Here is a 19,482-nt window from a genome sequence, read left to right on the forward strand (position 1 = left end):
CCTCTTTAAAAAGAAAACAGCAGATGTTTGGATAAACCCAAAAGGTTGTTTGCACTGTACACAGGAAGCGACAAGAGTCCATCAAGCCCTCCTGCCCTCTTTTTGCTTTTGCTTGATTACCTTAAATCAAAAGAAGGCTGTTCCAGTCTTCCACAGCAAGGCATTTCCCCGTCAGGCTTTTGGAGAGTCTTTTCTCTCCCTTTCCCTCTCCCCAGGTTTCAGGACCTTCTTCCTCGCCTGGACATGGGACTCTTCATTCTGTTAGCCTTCGCCTTCTGCTGCTGCCATGCCAGCCCTCTCCAAGGCCAGAAGGTAGACTGCGATGATCCTGGGGTCTTTAACGCTGTGGATCTAGCCCTGAAGGAACTGAATCGAGGCATAGCTAGTGGCAACAAATATGCACTCAGTGTAGTCCTTGATGCCAGCAAAACAGTAAGTAAACTCTGGAACAGCAGAAAAATCATCTCTGATTATTAATCTTCTCATGCAAGGACTATTAATTTGTTCTACAAGAAGACATTTCCTACAAATCAATGGAATCGGTTGCAGGAGGGGACATTGCTCATGAGTCAGGAGTGCTAATTTTCTCTCTCTCCTATTGTTGCTGCTCTCATATAGTTCTCTCTCTCTCTCCTTAATATTGAAGCACTCTAACTAGTATAAAATTAAATGAGCACCAATTACGACTCCGTTTACTGAATATTTCAGTTGTATTAATAATTATCACTGCATAGAGCTCACGCCGGACTTCAGAAAGTGTTCACCCACAGAGTTTTATGCTGGTAACTTGCAACTTACATGAGGGTCCGGTTCCGTGGGTCCATGCAAGTACACAAAAATGCGTAAAGCCAGAAATTCCGGGAACACCGCTCCCCAGCAAGGCGGAGGGGTGCTTTCCCAGTTTTGTCTTTTTCTAAACCTTTAGTCCTTTTTTTAAGCACCTCTCACAATTTGATTAATACCTCCACTCGGTAGCTGACGATTGTGCGGTGGGATGGCAGTGCTCAAAGGACCACCCATAAGTTGAATGGTTGCTGTTTACTGGGAGGTAGTACTTAGTTTTAGCATTATAAAGAGTGGTGGCAAGAGTGGAGGGAGGGCAAGGCAGCAGTACTTAGTTTTAGCATTATAAAGAGGGTGGCAAGAGTGGGGGGAGGGCAAGGCAGCAGGGAGGGTGGCACGGTCCAAGTATAATGGCAAGAAGTGCCAGACTGGCTCCAGTGTCAATCTCATTGCTGCCTCTCCTCCTCTAAGGCATCAGTGTGACCAGTTAAAGGTCAAGTGAGCATCAGCATCCACTACTGTCTCTGCTCTAGGCCCAGATTACATTGTTATTATTACAGTAATACCTCCAGTTATGTAACCCTTTGGTTACGTAATCTTCAGGATGTGAAAGCGGCAAACCCAGAAGTATTTGACCAGGTTTCGCCACGCGCACATGCGCAGAAGCGGTCCTCAGGTTGCGGAAACCTCGGGATCTGACCGGACCTCCGGAACGGATCCCATTTGCAACTGGAGGTACCACTGTATTATTATTATTAATTGAAGTTATATTGGCAAACTGGCCAAAATGTATTAAAAAAACCTCAAATGTTTGTTGGAGATTTAAAAAGGGGGGTGGTACCTTCATGCACATGTGGTGGGACTGTGTGAGGATACGAGAATTTTTTGGATATAATATACAACAAACTCAAAAAGATCTTTAAATTCTCCTTCCAAAAAAACCAGAAACCTTTTTGTTAGGCATTATGTCCACTGAAATCCAAAAAAAAATCAGAACCAACTTTATGTATGCAACTATGGCGGCTAGAATTTTAGTAGCAAAAAATTGGAAATGTGACTCAATTCCTACAAAGCTTGACTGGCAGGTGAAGATGATAGAATACTTGGAACTTGCAAAGATGACTGGGAGAATGAGAGGAAACTCAAACCAGAAAGTGCGTAAAGAATGGATAACATTTAAAGAATATCTAAAACAATATTGTGAAAATGCAAATCTCCTGACAGGTCTAGACTGAATCTTGAATATTAAGGAAAGCTATAAATGTAGAAAAAATTCTGGATATGTAACAGATATAACAGGAAATGCGTAAAGTTTAAGAATATGTAGAAAACACAATGAGGTGAATCGGAAGTCAAAAGTGTGTGTGATGTTAGATGATATGTTGTTCATTAATGTTTAGTTGTGGTTCGAGGACCCGATCCCCACATAGTGGAATGAAAACACAAGGGCACGTGATATAAGGTTAATGGGCAAGAAAAGGCCACAACTTTATTGATTACAGCAAGTGAATTGGCTTAGGCATTGGATTACGTCAGCTGACTCCACCCACTTGAAGAGGGGTGAATCTAAAAGGGGGGTTATTCACCAGTAGGTGGAGTCTGTTGATGCTAATCCAACTATAAGATCTCCCCTGATGTCACCGAGGGTCGTGCCATGGACCCCCGCCACGCAGGCATTGGACAGAATACACGACCGCCGGATTCCTTTAACGGAATACCCAAAAATTGAAGGCGTAGGCGATGGCCACACCTAGCCCTTCCACACACCACAACACATTATTCCAATGCCTAACCTACCTACCAATACCATGAAAGTTGTGACGATTGCTACGAGGTAGGCGAAAAAACCAAAAAGCCTAATGCCAAATGGAAAAATTCCTACCAGTCCCCCCGGACAACCAGGGCGACCAACCTAAGGTCCATAGCAAGGCCAAAAGAAAACTGAGACCCTGAGCTCTAAGGGAGTGGAGGGTGGGTGACTCGCAACGGGACGACGAAGAGTGAGGCTGGGTGGCTGGCGCCACCGCAATTTACGCTGCCGTTCATGCCCCCTTGGAGGCACCTGGTTGGGTGCCTGTCCATGGTCATGGGCGCCAGCCAGGTGAGTGGGAGGCAGGGGGCTAATGCCCCCTGCTTGAGGCGGAGACCGGCTCCCGCCCACAACCACTCCCCTCTTTTGCAGGAGGAGAGTCTTTGTCATTGAGGTGTTGGCTTTGTTTGTCTGTGTTGTTATATGTAAATTGTTTTGCAATAAAGTTTAAAAGGGGGGGTTATATACCGCCCGATACCGGGGGGTCTCACAGAATAAAATCAATGTTTCTAGGCCTATGTGAGTGAGTGTTTTAAAGACAAAAAGTTCCAATGACTTTACTTACCTTCCCTTTACATATGTTTTAGATCAGAATGTCCTTCCCAGAGAGGCTTGCTCGCTTGGTACTACCATTTATGGTCATTTTGGTGCTAGGTGAAGACTTTTAAAAATTATTCCCTAGCTTTTTAAAAAACAGAAAACCTGAGATTTTAACAAATCTGTGATTTTAGTATCGTGAGGTACTGTTTTCACATGCTGTCCATTGATCTGCTTTTACGTTTTTCTCTGCTCAGCACCGCAGTGCTGCAATGCTATGGTATTTTTGCACTGCGTTTTTAATTGTATTCTGACATTTCGTGCCAGGAGCTGCCCCCAAGGACCATGTCTTTGGGTAGCTTTCTATTAATATTGTAAATAAGTAAGTAATTTGAGTCCGCATTAGAAATAGTCGCTGCAGCATTGTGGGATGGAATTCCACAAGCACTGTGTGATGAATTGCTTCTTATTGTAAGACCAAATTGCTGCAGATCAGTTTCTCTGAATGACCCCAAGTTCTTTGTTATTGTGAGAGGGACTCCAATAATCCCACTCATTTGTGACACTTCTGAACGACATACCAAGGTGGCTGCTTCTAGCTGAACTTTGCTTCCCATGAAATTACATGCTTTGGGGTTCTACAGTAATACAGTGCTACCTCGGGTTATAGATGCTTCAGTTTACAGATGCTTCAGGTTACAGACTCCGCTAACCCAGAAATAGTACCTTGGGTTAAGAACTTTGCTTCAGGATGAGAACAGAAATCGTGCTCCAGCGGCGTGGCAGCAGCAGGAGGCCCCATTAGCTAAAGTGGTGCTTCAGGTTAAGAACAATTTCAGGTTAAGAACGGACCTCCAGAACGAATTAAGTACCTAACCCGAGGTACCACTGTACTGAAATTAAAATGGTTTTTTGAGCTGAAGTTGATGCTAACATAGGAGAAATTTGGCTCATATCTATCTATCTATCTATCTATCTATCTATCTATCATCTATCATCAATCATCTGTCATCTGTCATCTGTCATCTGTCATCTATCTATCATCTATATCTATCTATCTATCTATCATCTATCATCTATCTATCATCTATCTATCTATCCATCATCTATATCTATCTATCTAGCTAGCTAGCTATCTAGCTATCTATCATCTATCATCTATCTATCATCTATCTATCTATCTATCCATCATCTATATCTATCTAGCTAGCTAGCTAGCTATCTAGCTATCTATCATCTATCTATATCTATCTATCATCTTTCTATCATCTATCATCTATCATCTATCTATCTATCCATCCATCCTTAATTTATTCTAGAATATAGGCATTGCTGCCCTGCTGGCATTTCTTAAATGGATCGTTCAAACCCATCTATTATTGATGGACTAATTAAGCATAAAAGCTTGCTTGTACAAGTGACCGGTGTCACTCTGGTTTCAAGCACAGTGGGTAGGGCTCGCCATCGTAGGAGAAAACAGCACGTAGCTTTATCAAAGGAGCCAAATATTGATGTTGCGGGGGGGCAAGTGCAAGTCTGGATGCAGCTGTAGATCACACAGTGCGTCGACCGCAGCAGAATTTGGAACAAGTCTTCTGCTTGGAAAGTTCACAACACGTCGGCTGAAGAGCTAGCTTTGTTTACAGAGGTTAAATATTCCCATTAGTTACCTTTCATTTATGAAATGTTTGCTCTGCTTTGCAGCTTCTGGACAACAGTTCAAAGAATGCTTAGCTGAAAAGGCTGTTTCATGGCATGTAGCAGAGAAACACAGCAGTGTGCTAGGTCTAGTTTCATTCTGTTGCTTCTGTGTTAACTCGGCACAAATTACTGCAGTTGAGTTAATGAGTCTGGGTGTTGTGTCCGATTCTGCCGTTTCACACGTGCAACACACTTCTGCTTGTGCAACTCCTCTCTCACACAGCTCCCCCCATGCACAATCAATATCTGTTCCAGAGGATTGAGGGACCCTCTGGAGCAGATTGGGGGAGAGGGCACAGAGAGGAGAGGAAGGGAAAGTCCTGTTGTGAAAGCAAAAATATTTATTTATTTGAAGTGCTTAATATTTTTAAAAAATCTGTAAGCGGTATACAAAAATGACACATTAAAAACAGCATCAGATAGATAGATAGATAGATAGATAGATAGATAGATAGATAGATGATAGAGCTAAAAACAGGAATTCAGAAATTATGGGCTCTGATCTTAAGTGCCAGGGAATTACCAGGCAAAACAATAAAACCTCCAAGAGATATCTGAATACATCTGATATATGCTACGATTTGGCATGTGCTGTCATCTTCTTTCTTATGTGTAGAGGATTTTTTCTTTAAAGAGAAGTGTATATTATTTATTTCATCTGCAAATTGCTTCCCATAAGGCATTCCAAAGTGATTTAGCATCAGGCTATGATATGCAATGGGGCTACCTAAACACGGGTTTATCACTTCATTTGCCGTTTTCAAAAAACTAGGCCTTACGGCAGGGGGCACCAACCTTTTTGGACCAGTGGGTACATTTTGAATTTGAATTTTGATGAAGTGCTGCATTCTACGATTCTATGAACAGAATGGGAGCTGCTATCGGTGCTCCCACCACCACCCTGCTTAACCGCAGACAACTTCCAGCTTACTAAGAGAAATCGTCTATATGTCCTGCTGGTTTTGACTGTGGCACACAACTCAGGCACATTAATTTCACTGGGTTTGCTTTGAGTAAAAACGAGCTGGACACAAGCTTAAAACACAGATGAAATTGGCAGCACCTTCAAAACAAGCATAGGCGACTGAATCGTATGTCCGGATTAGGCTTGCGGAAAACAATGATAAAAGGGTTTTAGATACTTCTTCCACCTCCAAGTCCTCTTTGCACACCCAAAATCTGCTCTGGAGGATCTCCCCAACCCTCTAGAGCAGATGGTGGGCAGGTGTTTGCAAAGAAGCTATAGAGGGGAGGAGAAAAAGAAGGTGGTTTGTGAGACCCTTCAGCATCAGGGTCCCAATGCAGGCTACAACAATTTAAACTTGGTTCTCAAACTTAATCCATTCTAGGAGTCCGTTCAACTCCCGAAACTGTTCAGCAACCAAGGCGCAGCCTCCGATTGGCTGCAGGAGCTTAATGAACTCAAGCGGAAGCTAATAATAATAATAATAATAATTTATTATTTATACCCCCGCCCATCTGGCTGGGTTTCCCCAGCCGCTCTGGGCGGCTTCCAACAAAACACTAAAATACAATAACCTAAGCTGTGTTAGATGTTCAGCTTCTGAAAAACCGGAAGACTTAATTCTGGGTTTGTGGCGTTTGGGAGCCGGGGTGTTCGAGTACCAAGGTACCACTGTACCGAAAACAGTTCAAAACTAAATACAGTGAAGAATTTGGGGTATTTACTTAATTTTCATGAATATTGATCCAAGGGTAGTGGCACAGGGTATGTGTTTGATATATGGTAATTCTATTTTGATATTTAATTTGATTGGGAAAGTCTTTATCAACCTCCTCTAAACTGAAGCCATGTGGTTTTTTTAGACTCTAGGGCCATCTTCCCCAGTTAGCATGGTCAATGGTCAGGGATGAGGAGATCAGTGGTCAAAAACATCTGAAGGGCCCCATGTAGAAAGCTGATTTAAATATTCATTTTACTATGCAACTCCCTCTTGGGATATTTAGGTGTAGTGATTTCAATTTGTCTACCACTGGTTGAACAAAAGCACTGAAGTATTCTGAACAGAAACATTTAAAATGAGAAAAATGTAAAAAAAAGAAAAGAAAAAGCTGAGAATATACTGTCTACCAAACAAAATTTCTTGCACACTTTTAGGAAAATTGGTTTCCAGCAGAGAAGAGCCTGGTCATTTATGATCCTGGGGAATAGGCCTCATTTAAAATGCTGCACATATTAATAAGTCATTAAGAAATCCTTCTGAAAACGATCTTCCTGGCTCGCTGTGGAAATGATGAGCACTTACATAAATGTTTTCTTCAGCCAGGCCCTGGCCAAAATTACATTGTGACATATCAGCTAAAGAAAACCTCTTGCGTTGCTGGAGATGCGACTCCCTGGCAAAACTGCGAATTCATGCTATTATCGGAGGGAGTAAGTATCTCTATTTTCTCTCTAAAATGTATGTATAATTTAGCACAAACGTGGTGGGAAGGTGCTACAGGAGAGGGCAACAGACACAGGCGCATACCGCTAAACAGTCCCGATTTCTGATTGGATCAGACCAAAAGACGCCCATTTTATTTTACAGTGGTGCCCCGCAAGACGAATGCCTCGCAAGACGGAAAACTCGCTAGACGAAAGAGTTTTCCGTTTTGGAGGTGCTTCGCAAAACAAATCTCCTATGGGCTTGCTTCGCAAGATGACAATGTCTTGCGAGTTCCTGCTGGTTTTTTCCCCTCCCCCCCCTTTTTCTAAGCCGCTAAGCCGCTTATCAGCTGATCCGATCAGCAGATAAGCCGCTAAAAGCCGCTAATAGCGCTAATCCGCTAATCCGTCAATGGGCTTGCTTCGCAAGACGAAAAAACCGCTAGATGAAGAGAATCACAGAATGGATTCTTTTCATCTTGCGAGGCACCACTGTATTTTATTGGTCTCATGCTGTGGTGCAAGTCAGCGGATCTGCGCCAGAGTGCCGGGCCAAAGGGCTATCGTTTTTGGGGTGTCTCATGTTCTTGAGGGAATCCTCTGGTTTCCACGAAAACTGGAGACCAAAAAACCAAGCATCCTAATTTTCATCAGCGGGAAGTTGGAGGGTATTCAGTGTTAGGATATAGTTCCATTCCACCTTAAAAGGGTACAGGCATGACGTTTGTGTATCACATGCCTGTTTACTGGCAGCACTGTCTGCTGGGAACTTCCGTTGCGTGTTGCTTTTGCTATGCGGCTGTTTTTGCTGGACACAAAGGCAAGCAGTCATGTTTTCCTTTGTTCCTGGCCTACGCTGAATAAATGCTGTAACTGATGCTGGCACAACTCTCTTTGTCTGCCTCTTCCATTGTGGATGATTTATACACTCTGCTGACAGAGTGTGCACGGGTTTCGGAACGTATCTGAGGCTCGTGTCGCTGACTGACTGATGTTGTTCCACGGGAGTCCGGTGATCGTCCAGAGCCAGCTGGGGGCTGCCTGATGCCCCCGTCTCCCCGGCAGTATCCCAACATGCAGGAGCGCCCATGTGGAAATGATTTACACAGAACATGGGAGAACTGTGCTCTGGGTACAGGTCGCACCAACATCTTTATTATTATTTTTTAAATAAATATTTTTATTAGATTTTCCATTAAAAAACATTTTTACAAAATTATACATCCATTTTTAACTTAAACCCTTTTTTCCAGAACTTCCCTCAGCTTGTCTGATAATTTTCCGTTTATTTTTTATCCTCGTCTCACATTTCCCAATATTATATTGCACTCAAATACTCTTAATCACATCATATTTTTAAAACAATATTTCTAACAGTAATTTCACAGAGCTTCTTGAAAGCCAACGAACGTTATTTGCTCATCACAGAAATTTTTGATATGCTCTGTAAATTTCTTCCAGTCCTCGGAGAATCTCTGGTCACGTCGGTTCCTAATTCTCCCCGTCAATCTGTCCATTTCTGCGTATTCCATCAGTTTCCTCCTCCATTCTTCTTTCGTGGGCATCTCTTCCTGTTTCCATTTCTGTGCCAGCAAAATTCTGGCTGCTGTTACTGCATACAAAACTAATTTCACATCTTTTTTACTAATTTCATTATCCAGTATTCCCAACAGGAGAGCTTCTGGTTTTTTAACCGCACCGACATCTTTAGCAGGGATTCCAATGATGAAATTCTGTTGGTTGCCCAAGCATGCAAACTACAGTGTGTATGACCCTTTGCTTGTATGTACAACTCACCATGGTTTTCCCAGTAGTGATGTATGGAAGTGAGAGCTGGACCATAAAGAAGGCTGATCGCTGAAGAATTGATGCTTTTGAATTATGGTGCTGGAGGAGACTCTTGAGAGTCCCATGGACTGCAAGAAGATCAAACCTCTCCATTCTGAAGGAAATCAGCCCTGAGTGCTCACTGGAAGGACAGATCCTGAAGCTGAGGCTCCAAGACTTTGGCCACCTCATGAGAAGAGAAGACTCTCTGGAAAAGACCTTGATGTTGGGAAAGATGGAGGGCACAAGGAGAAGGGGACGACAGAGAATGAGATGGTTGGATGGTGTTCTTGAAGCTACAAACATGAGTTTGATCAAACTGCGGGAGGCAGTGGAGGACAGAAGTGCCTGGCGTGCTCTGGTCCATGGGGTCAAGAAGAGTCGGACACGACTAAACGACTAAACAACAAACAACAACTCACCAGCGTCTGAAGGACACATACCTAATGTCAATAGACATAACAGCAGTTTCCAAGATGGAAATGGAAGAGAAGCGCTTGCTGGATCCGACCAGAGGCTCTTGCGTTGGCCAACCAGATGCCTAAGGGAAGCTCAGTGTGGAATAAGGGCTTGTGTACATCAGAAAGCTGATCCGCGAGAGCAAAAAAAAAAATCCTACCAACTGCTATATTGTAGTGCTACTATTGATATATTTACTGCTGAAAAACCCAGAGATTCATTTCCATGCTAATTCCATCTTTACAGGGATCAATATATTCGCCATTAGCACTACATCAGACTACATCCACACAGGGTGTTTTTTTTTCAAATAACTAGGCAAGATTATCCCTGCTTCAAAGTACTTTGTCATTCATTCGTGAATTACGGTTAAGCAGTTCTCCAGCAAACATTAATCTTTTTAATAAATAAATAAATGAAACCACCCACAATGGATTAAAAAAAACCACATTTGCAACCACTGATCCATTATATGATCAATTTTCCTTTATCACGTGCTTTCAACTGACTTTCAATGTGAGATTAATCCTTTTCGGAAACAAATCACACGATATCACCTCAGGATATCGTTTTGGGTAAAGAACGCCTGCTTAGTTCTGGATGAGAACATTAACAAATGATAGTTTCCAAAGAAGGAGTTGGCTAAATCAGCTTCAAATATCATCCCTAAATTATTCACCTAGTTTTCCATTTACACATAGTCTGCCTGAAGGCAACTGAGGCGATGTTTGAACACACCCTGAAACAATAATAAAATAGAGGGCTATAGAATAATTTTGAAACATTAGTTAAAAGTCAACGGCAACTAGAGATGGGGAAAGATTTTTATTCAGTCCACTTTTTTAAACAAAAATGACCTAAATTGTATAATAATAATAATAATAATAATAATAATAATAATAATAATAAATTATTATTTATACCCTGCCCTTCTGGGTGGGTCTCCCCAGCCACTCTGGGTGGCTCCCAACAGAATATTAAAACGCAATGAAACCTCAAGCAGTAAAAACTTCCCTTCAGATGTCTTGTAAAAGTCAGATAGTTGTTTTATTTCCTTGACATCTGATGGGAGGGCGTTCCACAGGGTGGGCGCCACCACCGAGAAGACCCTCTGCCTGGTTCCCTGTATCTTTGCTTCTCTCAGGGAGGGAACCGCCAGAAGGCCCTCAGTGCTGGACCTCAGTGTCCAGGCTGAACGATGGGCGTGGAGACACTCCTTCAGATATACTGGGCCAAGGCCATTTGGGGCAGGCTTTCTCAACCTCGGCCCTCCAGATATTTTTGGCCTACAACTCCCATGATCCCCAGCTAGCAGGACCAGTGGTCAGGGATGATGAGAATTGTCGTCTCAAAACATCTGGAGGGCTGAGGTTGAGGAAGCCTGGTTTAGGGCTTTAAAGGTCAGCACCAACAATTTGGAATGTGCTCAGAAACGTACTGGGAGCTAATGGAGGTCTTTCAGGACCAGTGTTATATGGTCTCAGCGGCCGCTCCCAGTCACCAGTCTAGCTGCCATAGGAATAGAAGAAGAATCTGCTGGATAAGCCAGTGGCCTATCCAGTCCAACATTCGGTTTTTACAGTGGCCAAACTATTGAAAACATGCAAGGAGGAGCCAAGCATAAAAATACTCTCCCTTCTTGCAGCTTCTATTTTTTTTTTAAAAAAAATTATATTTATTACTTTTAAAGATTACAAAAAGGAAAAAAATGAAGGGAAAAGAAAGAAAAAAGATGAAAAAAACAAAAAAACCATACAATACAATGTATACACAACACAACACAACACTAACACAATAAACTAAGCAAGACATAACAAAAACAATTTAGAACACACATCAAACCATTTCAATATCATATCTTACATTCACTTGTTTCAACAACCTCCTCACACCTCCCTTTTTGTATTCCACTTCCATTAATTGTTTCAGCAATTCCTTTCCATCTTCCTCTATTTTCTGTCTTATAGTTGTCTTGACATATTTTAACCTTATTTTCCCTTTAATACTCCAATAATCTACTTGTACTTAATTCCTTCTAACATTTCTACTAAAGCCATATAGTTTCATTCCATCATTTTTCTAGCGCTCATTAATTTTACAATATTTTCATAAATAGTCTTTAAACTTTTTCCAATCTTCTTCCACCGTCTCTTCTCCCTGGTCTCGGATTCTGCCAGTCAATTCCATATAGTCCATCAACCTGGTAATCTTCTGTCCGAGGCTCTTAAGTCTTTTCCAAGTCCCTTCTGCAAGTCTTCTTCATATTTATACATGCACTTTACTTTGTCTTCTACTGATCTTATTTTTATTTTCCTTCCTTTGAGACTGAAGAGTAGATCTCGGAGAAACTCCCACCTAGAGATGATTTTATTCCTTCTCGACAGGGCAGCCAAATCTCCATAGTTAAAACTAAGATCCAAAAGATATTTCGGGACGTCTTTCAAAATTTCTCCAAGTCTGAAGGCCCTCACAATTTTAATCTCTTCTTGACCTAAGTCCAGGTCCCAAAAATCAGCAAGTTCCTGTGTAAGGGTGTCAGGGAACTGCCATCGCAGTTAGGAGTGGAGGAAGGGCTCCCGAGCGATGCTGGAGAAGGTCCCAGCAGGAAAGGAGAGGATTCAGTGACCGGGGAAGGAAATCAGTGTTACACCAGGGAGAAAGGCGGGCAGAGGCGGGCTTCGGAGGGATGGCTCCAGGACTCTTCGCCAGAGACCAGTGGGGAGAGCATTGGTCCTCCACTGCCCACACCCACCCTGCGCAGGGAGGCTAGGCGGAGACTATCCGTCAAGGAACTTTTATGTTGGAAGAAGTTCATGAAATGCCCACTGACGGATTCTGCCAGTGACTGAGACGGACGCAGAATCAGGACTGTCCAGCCAGGGAAAGGTTTTTCCAGACAACCTCGCCGAGAGTGGCGGCAACTTACGCACAAGCAACCCCTAATTCCCATTACAAAGGGGATCTATCAAACTTTCCTTCTCCAGTTCAGGTAGAGCTCTGATCCTCAAAATCTGATTTTCTTTAAATTCAATCATTAAAGGCATCAACTTATGATCATCAAGTTGCATCCGTAAGGCTGGGACTCTCTCTCTCTCTCTCCAGTTGTGTTACTTTAGGTTCAACAACAGCAACTTTCTCCCTGGTCTTCTCCGCAGTTTGCCATGTCAAAGTAGATTCCTGTATCAATTTCTGAATAGTTTCTGTATTGATGTTCACTTTTTGTCCCAAATTATCGATTTTGGTAGTTACCACATCCACCTTCTTGTTAAGCTGTTCCAGTGAGTCATTTATCTTACTTAATGCAACCACTAAGGCCTCTTCTGTCGACATTCTTAACCGATTCAAGGTCATTCCCAGAATCTCACAGCTTTTTATCTTGCAGCTGGAAATTCCCCCAGCTCAGCTCTTGTAACAGTTTCAAAGGCTTCCTCTAGAGGGAAACAGTTTCTATTTGTATTGGTCCTTTTAAACACAGTCCAGACAATAAAGTTAGTTTCAATTTTCAATTACTTTTACTTCTTTTTAAACCCAGACGGAGACAATGGAAACAAAGTATTTCTCTTATTTAACTAGCTGTCAGTGAACGTTCTAATCACAGTCAATAAGCATTCTAAGGCGTGTCAGTCCTACTGGCAGCCCGTTTCCAGGATCGGAGCGGTGGTATTTTAACTCTGTTTGCTCTCTCCTGCAGGTATATTCGGTCCAAAACTTTCCCCCCTCTTCTCCTGCCGCCAAGGGGGGTTTAGTATTTTTTACCGATGTTAATTTAGTCCTTTACAGTAGACTTCCTGCGACTTCAGCTTGCATTCATTGCTTCAATCTATTTACAAAGGGGGAAGGTGGACTTCCTGTTTTGGATCTCCCCATTTCGACACCAAATTAAGACGTTTAAAAATCCAATTCTCTGCTCTACTCACGGGTAGTTGCTTTAAGATCAAATTGTCCACAGAAAAAAGTCAGTGCTCTCCAGCAACAGCTATGCGGCTTCGCTCCGTGGAAGAAGCAATCAATTCGAAGCACCGCGCCGCTCACCCCACGTCGCTCCGGATCCCCGAAACCGGGTTTCCCCACGAGTAGGGGAGGTGCAAAAGGTGCCAGCCGAATCCCACGTTCACAGGCTTCACCCGCCTGTGATTTTTAGTGGGTCTCCGCCTTCGCCGTGGCGGCCAGACCCGAATTCCGCCATTACTGGAGGCGCCAACCCAGAAGTCCTCCCTTCTTGCAGCTTCTAGCAATGGCTGTTGAGAGGCATTACTGCCTCCAACCGTAGAGGCAGAGAATAGCCATCACATCTAGTAGCCCAAACTAATGCACAGATCGGGGCGTAATTATTAGGGCTCTGCCCCTGATTCAGCTGAAGCCCTAATCCCACACCAGATCAGGTTGATCTGGGCTCCAGCTGAATCCAGTTGAGATGGCTTTCGATCAATCACCTGGGGTTGCCAAAAGGAAGGACAGTTGGGTGGGAGGGGAGAAGGAGAGACAAACAACCTCTGCAGTGTTTGCCGCAGGGAACTGGCAAAGCAACATCCAGCAGGATTGAACCCTCTATTCACCAGCTGGTGATTGGAAGGTATGATCCTGCTCTCTGCAGTGGAGGGAGGAAGGAGGAAGGAGATCTACGGTGTCTCCATCTTCCCCTCCCAGCTCCCAATCATAGGCTTGCCATACGTCAGGAAAATTCCTGACATGTCCTGGATTTTGGATGTAAAAATGGCGTCAAGGGGGAATTTTCCTGAATCGGCAAAATGTCAGGGAAAACCCAGGTGTATGGCAACACGGTGGGAAAAGCAGAAACAGCTCCAAAAACTTAAAATTACCCAAAGAAGCTCAATAATTTTTGAAATATGGCAACCCTACCCAACCACATGTTTAAAAGGTAAAGGTAAAGGGACCTGAGATAGTTAAGTCCAGTCGCGAACGACTCTAGGATTGCGGCGCTCATCTCACTTTACTGGCCGAGGGAGCCGACGTTTTGTCCGCAAACAGCTTCTGGGTCATGCGGCCAGCATGACTAAGCCGCTTCTGGCGAAACCAGAGCAGCACACAGAAATGCCGTTTACCTTCCCGCCAGAGTGGTACCTATTTATCTACTTGCACTTTGACGTGCTTTTGAACTGCTAGGTGGGCAGGAGCAGGGACTGAGCAACCGGAGCTCACCCCGTCGCAGGGATTCGAACTGCTGACCTTCTGATCGGCAAGTCCTAGGCTCTGCAGTTTAGACCACAGCTTAAAACTGTAATTAAAGTTGTGAGTGGGGGAAGTGAAGCCACATCTTCTTCCCCTGCCCAACTCCTGACCACAAGTTTAATCAGAGTTTTAAACCCTGATTAGCACTAAGGTTGGCCTGCAAATTGATTTGAGAGCTTGATCTGAGTCAGTTTGGCCCTTGGTCAGAGCTGAGCCAAAGTGGCAGACTGAAGGGACCTTGCAAAGCCTTAATTCTTCTTCAGGTATTCCGTTATGCATCAAGTTTCTTTCCTTTTTAACAATTTTTTAATTAAATTTTCAACAAAAATAACGAAAATAAAAAACAATAACGAATACAACAACAAAGAAAGAAAAATATACACGAAAACAATATCAATTCCATAAAATGGGATTGTCTGAATCCCGTGACACACACACACACACACGGTTCCTTAATTTTTTCTTTTCAGCTGCATATCATTTCTACTCCAAATTATTTTTTATCTCAAATTTCCTATACTATCTCTATACTTACAAGTGTTCTTAAAATGCTGCCAGTACATTAACCTGTTTACAATACTTTTGCAAATATATTATAAACATTTCCCATTCTTTTTTAAATTTCTTGTCGTCTTGATTTCTGAGCTTTCCAGTTAATTTCGCCATTTTAGCATAGTCCATTAACTTGGTTTGCCAGTCTTCTTTGGCTGGGACTGCTTCCCTTTCTATCCTGCCCTTCTTCCCAAAGAATCCCAGGGCTGCATTTCTCAGAATTTTGCAAGTCTTCAAATTTTGAAGCACAGTTCTAGCAGTAACTAACAGCGTAACTACCAGGGAAGAGGAATTTTATGTCTGGTAAACACTAATCATTGTCCTTCTCACTCCTTGTAGGTCTCCGGCGAGTGTAAAGCTGAAGTTCACATCGATGACTCCGCTGAACATTCCAACGTTTTGCAGAAATGCACTAACATTACTGGTAGGTGGTATTTTTAAGTTAGCACACAGTAGACTGACCGAATAGGAAAACAGTGACCAGGAATGGGCAGAAGAATGGTCTATGTTGATAAATGCAAAGAAATGCTCCCCAGGAAAAGATGAAAGCCCCAAGCTTGGTTTTATGTTGTTGTTGTTAAGTCGTTTAGTCATGACCCCATGGACCAGAGCACGCCAGGCACTCCTGTCTTCCGCTGCCTCCCGCAGTTTGGTCAGACTCATGCTGGTAGCTTCGAGAACACTGTCCAACCATCTCGTCCTCTGTCGTCCCCTTCTCCTTGTGCCCTCCATCTTTCCCAACATCAGGATCTTTTCCAGGGAGTCTTCTCTTCTCATGATGTGGCCAAAGTATTGGAGTCTCAGCTTCAGGATCTGTCCTTCCAGTGAGCACTCAGGGCTGATTTCCTTAAGAATGGAGAGGTTTGATCTTCTTGCAGTCCATGGGACTCTCAAGAGTCTCCTCCAGCACCATAATTCAAAAGCATCAATTCTTTGGCGATCAGCCTTCTTCATGGTCCAGCTCTCACTTCCATACATCACTACTGGGAAAACCATAGCTTTAACTATACGGACCTTTGTCGGCAAGGTGATGTCTCTGCTTTTTAAGATGCTATTTACTTAAATTAAAAGGAGCCCATTTCATGATGGGTTACTTTAGTACATGTGGAGCAAGATAGGAATTGAGAAATGGGCCACATGGAGATATTCAGCCAATAGGTCCGTGTATTTGAAGGGGTTTGTGTGTCTATGAATATATTTGAGACCTATATGCTACCAGTACTTACCCTGAGGCAGAAGGAAGCCTGGCTAAGACCCCCATTAATATTTCCCAACATGTACATATTTCATTTAGATTTATGGTTTGTTGAGGTAATTAAGAAACAAGGCTAGGAACTGAAGGCCAGGCTGGCAGGACTGAAGCAGAAGCCTACCAAATTCTCAGATGGACACATGTGAGGGGGCAGTGCCCAGCTCTGAAGAATCGATGCCCATTGGATGTGTCCGAGGCCTGAGGATTTGCAATACGGTTTGTCAAAGCCATTTAGCACTGAACTTGGAGCTGCAACTCCAGCTTCGTGTGGCAGCGCTGCGGCAAGTTATGTTGTAGCGCCTGTGCAAATGCAATCCCAGTTGCTGAGAACCTGAACTGCTTGCAAGCACCTTAGCTAAGCTCCGTTCTGCGAATGGCTGTTTGGCTTTATTTTTACCTACCAGCAAGTCTTCTAAATTCAATCTCAAGCACATTTATAAGGCAATGGTGACACCTAGTTGTCATTGTTAAATGGTAGCTGTATGCGTTCTGCAGGGACACTTTCTGGCCCCTTTGTGAAAGCTGAAATCTAACATGCGCTGTGCACCGCCGGAAAATACGGCTCTGATTCCAAAGTCTGGGAAAGTTCCCCGTTGTATCTGAAGAAATGTGAAAACTAGAAGTACCCTCCAAATCTATTGAAGGGTACTTCTAGTTTTCACATTTCTTCAGATACAACGGGGCCAGAAAGTGTCCCTGCAGAACGCATACAGCTACCATTTAACAGTGACAACTAGGTGTCACCATTGCCTATTGAATAGGATTTGCTACGTTCAGGGTGCCTTGTCAATCACAGGAGCCAATTCCTAGGAACTGTGGGGGCTTCAGCCCCCACAATAAAATATTTGAGGGGGCCGCCTCCCCAAGTTTTGAGACATTTCCATTCAAAGCGGGACTGCATTGTGTCACGGGCCCCCACAATATTTTATTCAAATGGCACCCCAGTTGTCAATAGCTGGATGAATTCACATGGCCATGGGGACCAAGAGAAGGGGAGGTTGCCAGTTTGATTAATGCTGCAGCACAGCATTAATCAAATAAAAATTGCCATGTTCAAGCCCAGCGATGGACTATTTGTGTTCAGTGCTCAGAACTACTCTGCCTTCGACTCCATTTCTCTGGTCCTTCACCTCCTGTGTTTTTTATTATCTGTAAGCTGCCTTGGGTCCCTGTCAGCTAAAAAGGTGGGGCATAAATAAATTTATTATTAGTAGTAGTACCACTTATAAACACCATCCCCAACTCCTCGAAAGATTCCATCAACGGTGTCTCCAAAAAATTTTACACATCACTTGGGAAGACAGGCGAACTAATATAAGTGTACTGGAAAAAGCAAAGATCACCAGTGTTGAAGCAATGATTCTTCAACATCAACTTTGTTGGACTGGTCATGTTGTGCGGGTGCCTGATGGTCTTCCAAAGCAACTACTCTATTCCGAACTTAAAAATGGAAAGCGTAATGCTGGTGGTCAACAAAAGAGGTTTAAAGATTCTCTTAAGGCAAATCTTAAAAAATGTAGTATAAACACTGACAACTGGGAAACACTGGCCTGCGAGCGCTCCAGTTGGAGAACAGCCTTTATGGAAGACAATCTTACTCGGCTACGAGTGATCGCCAAAGAAGAAGAGTAGTATTTATTTTCCCTTGCCTCCCATAGGAGCCCAATGTAGCAGAATAACAAAACAAACAAAATGAAACAAAAGCAGTGTTTTCACATGCTCATTTTCTCCCGCAGGACTATAGCTGTACAGTACATAGGGGTCCTTCTGACTGGTGTTCTATGGCAGGTGTATTACGCAACATGTTCCTGACTCAATAATAATACATTAATGGTCGGTTGATTCTGCATCGTTAGTTCTTCTGCTATGCTTCCTGAAAGCTACCACATTACTACTGTCGGGAGGCACTATAATAGCGCAACAAACGCAGGGCAAAGCCAGAAAGTTTGCAATATGAAATGTCACACGATTTCAGCAGGACGTTGCAGGATGTGCACCAATTGCAAGTTAAGCATTGACTGGATGTTAAGCAGTTTGCCCACCCCTAAGGCTTTGCTGGTGCAAAAGTGGGGTGACGTATGACCACTGAGATCCCATCATGAGCGCAAATCATCATGAATGTGCAATAAAAGGGAGGTTTGGAGGCGCCCTACATTTTGGAGAACTGGGCTCTTGCTTCTATTTAAATTTTGATTACTGTAAAAGCAGCCACAATTAGACTGGGACCACAGCACTGAGGGAAGAGGGTTGAACATTTTTCTTAATGTTGTTCATCGACTGTGAATGTCTTACCTGAAGCACTATTTCCCCCAGGAAATGTCTTTCTTTCTGCATTGTACCAGCTTACCGAAGCTGGCATAGTGCTGTCCTTGTTTTGCTTGTTCTTCAGTCCCAGACAAGGTGACCAGGGCGCATGCCGGATGCCTAGGCTGCTGGCAATCCATATCCACCAAGATTTTGGAGTTGCTGCCCATTTTGAGACACGCCATACAGCTACACAACAACCAGAGCGGAATGCCAAACCTTTTTGAAGCTGGAGAGATAGTGAAAGCCCAGCGTCAGGTTTGTATATGTCTGGGGTGGAGGGAACCTAATGTCATGCGCCCCTTGACATTATCTGGGTCTCCATACGCTGGTGTCATGACCTCAGGGTCTGCCTCACCCTCTTCAGGGGATAATAATAATAAAATTTAAATTTTTAAATTTATATCCTGCCCATCTGACTGGGTTTCACCAGCCACTGTGGGCAGCTTACAACATATACAGTCATACCTTGGTTTTTGAACAGCTTAGTTCTCTAATGTTTTGGCTCCCGAATGCCGCAAAACCGGAAGTGACTGTTCTGGTTTTTGAACGTTCATTTGGAAGCCGAACGTCTGACGGGGCTTCCATAGCTTCTGATTGGCTGCAGGAGCTTCTTGCAGCCAATCAGAAGCCATGCTTTGGTTTCCGAATGTCTTGGAAGTCGAACAGACTTCCAGA

The 19,482-nt window shown here is 43.4% G+C and overlaps 1 protein-coding gene across 1 annotated transcript in view; it reads left to right on the forward strand.

Moving 5' to 3' along the window:
- Nucleotides 1-28: 28 nt before the first annotated feature.
- The window catches only part of LOC309532938 (kininogen-1-like), a gene marked incomplete at its 3' end in the record, with an annotated part of 20,468 nt that continues 1,014 nt past the window's right edge, over nt 29-19,482 (forward strand). The window contains exons 1-4 of the mRNA XM_082223729.1: nt 29-432; nt 7,116-7,226; nt 15,588-15,672; nt 18,890-19,151. Coding sequence (XP_082079855.1) covers nt 244-432; nt 7,116-7,226; nt 15,588-15,672; nt 18,890-19,151 — 647 coding nt within the window. The 5' untranslated portion in view covers nt 29-243. The remainder of the gene's footprint in view (nt 433-7,115; nt 7,227-15,587; nt 15,673-18,889; nt 19,152-19,482) is intronic.

This window comes from Podarcis vaucheri, assembly GCF_965113315.1.
Source record: "Podarcis vaucheri genome assembly, chromosome: 5".
Classification (NCBI taxonomy): Eukaryota; Metazoa; Chordata; class Lepidosauria; order Squamata; family Lacertidae; genus Podarcis; species Podarcis vaucheri.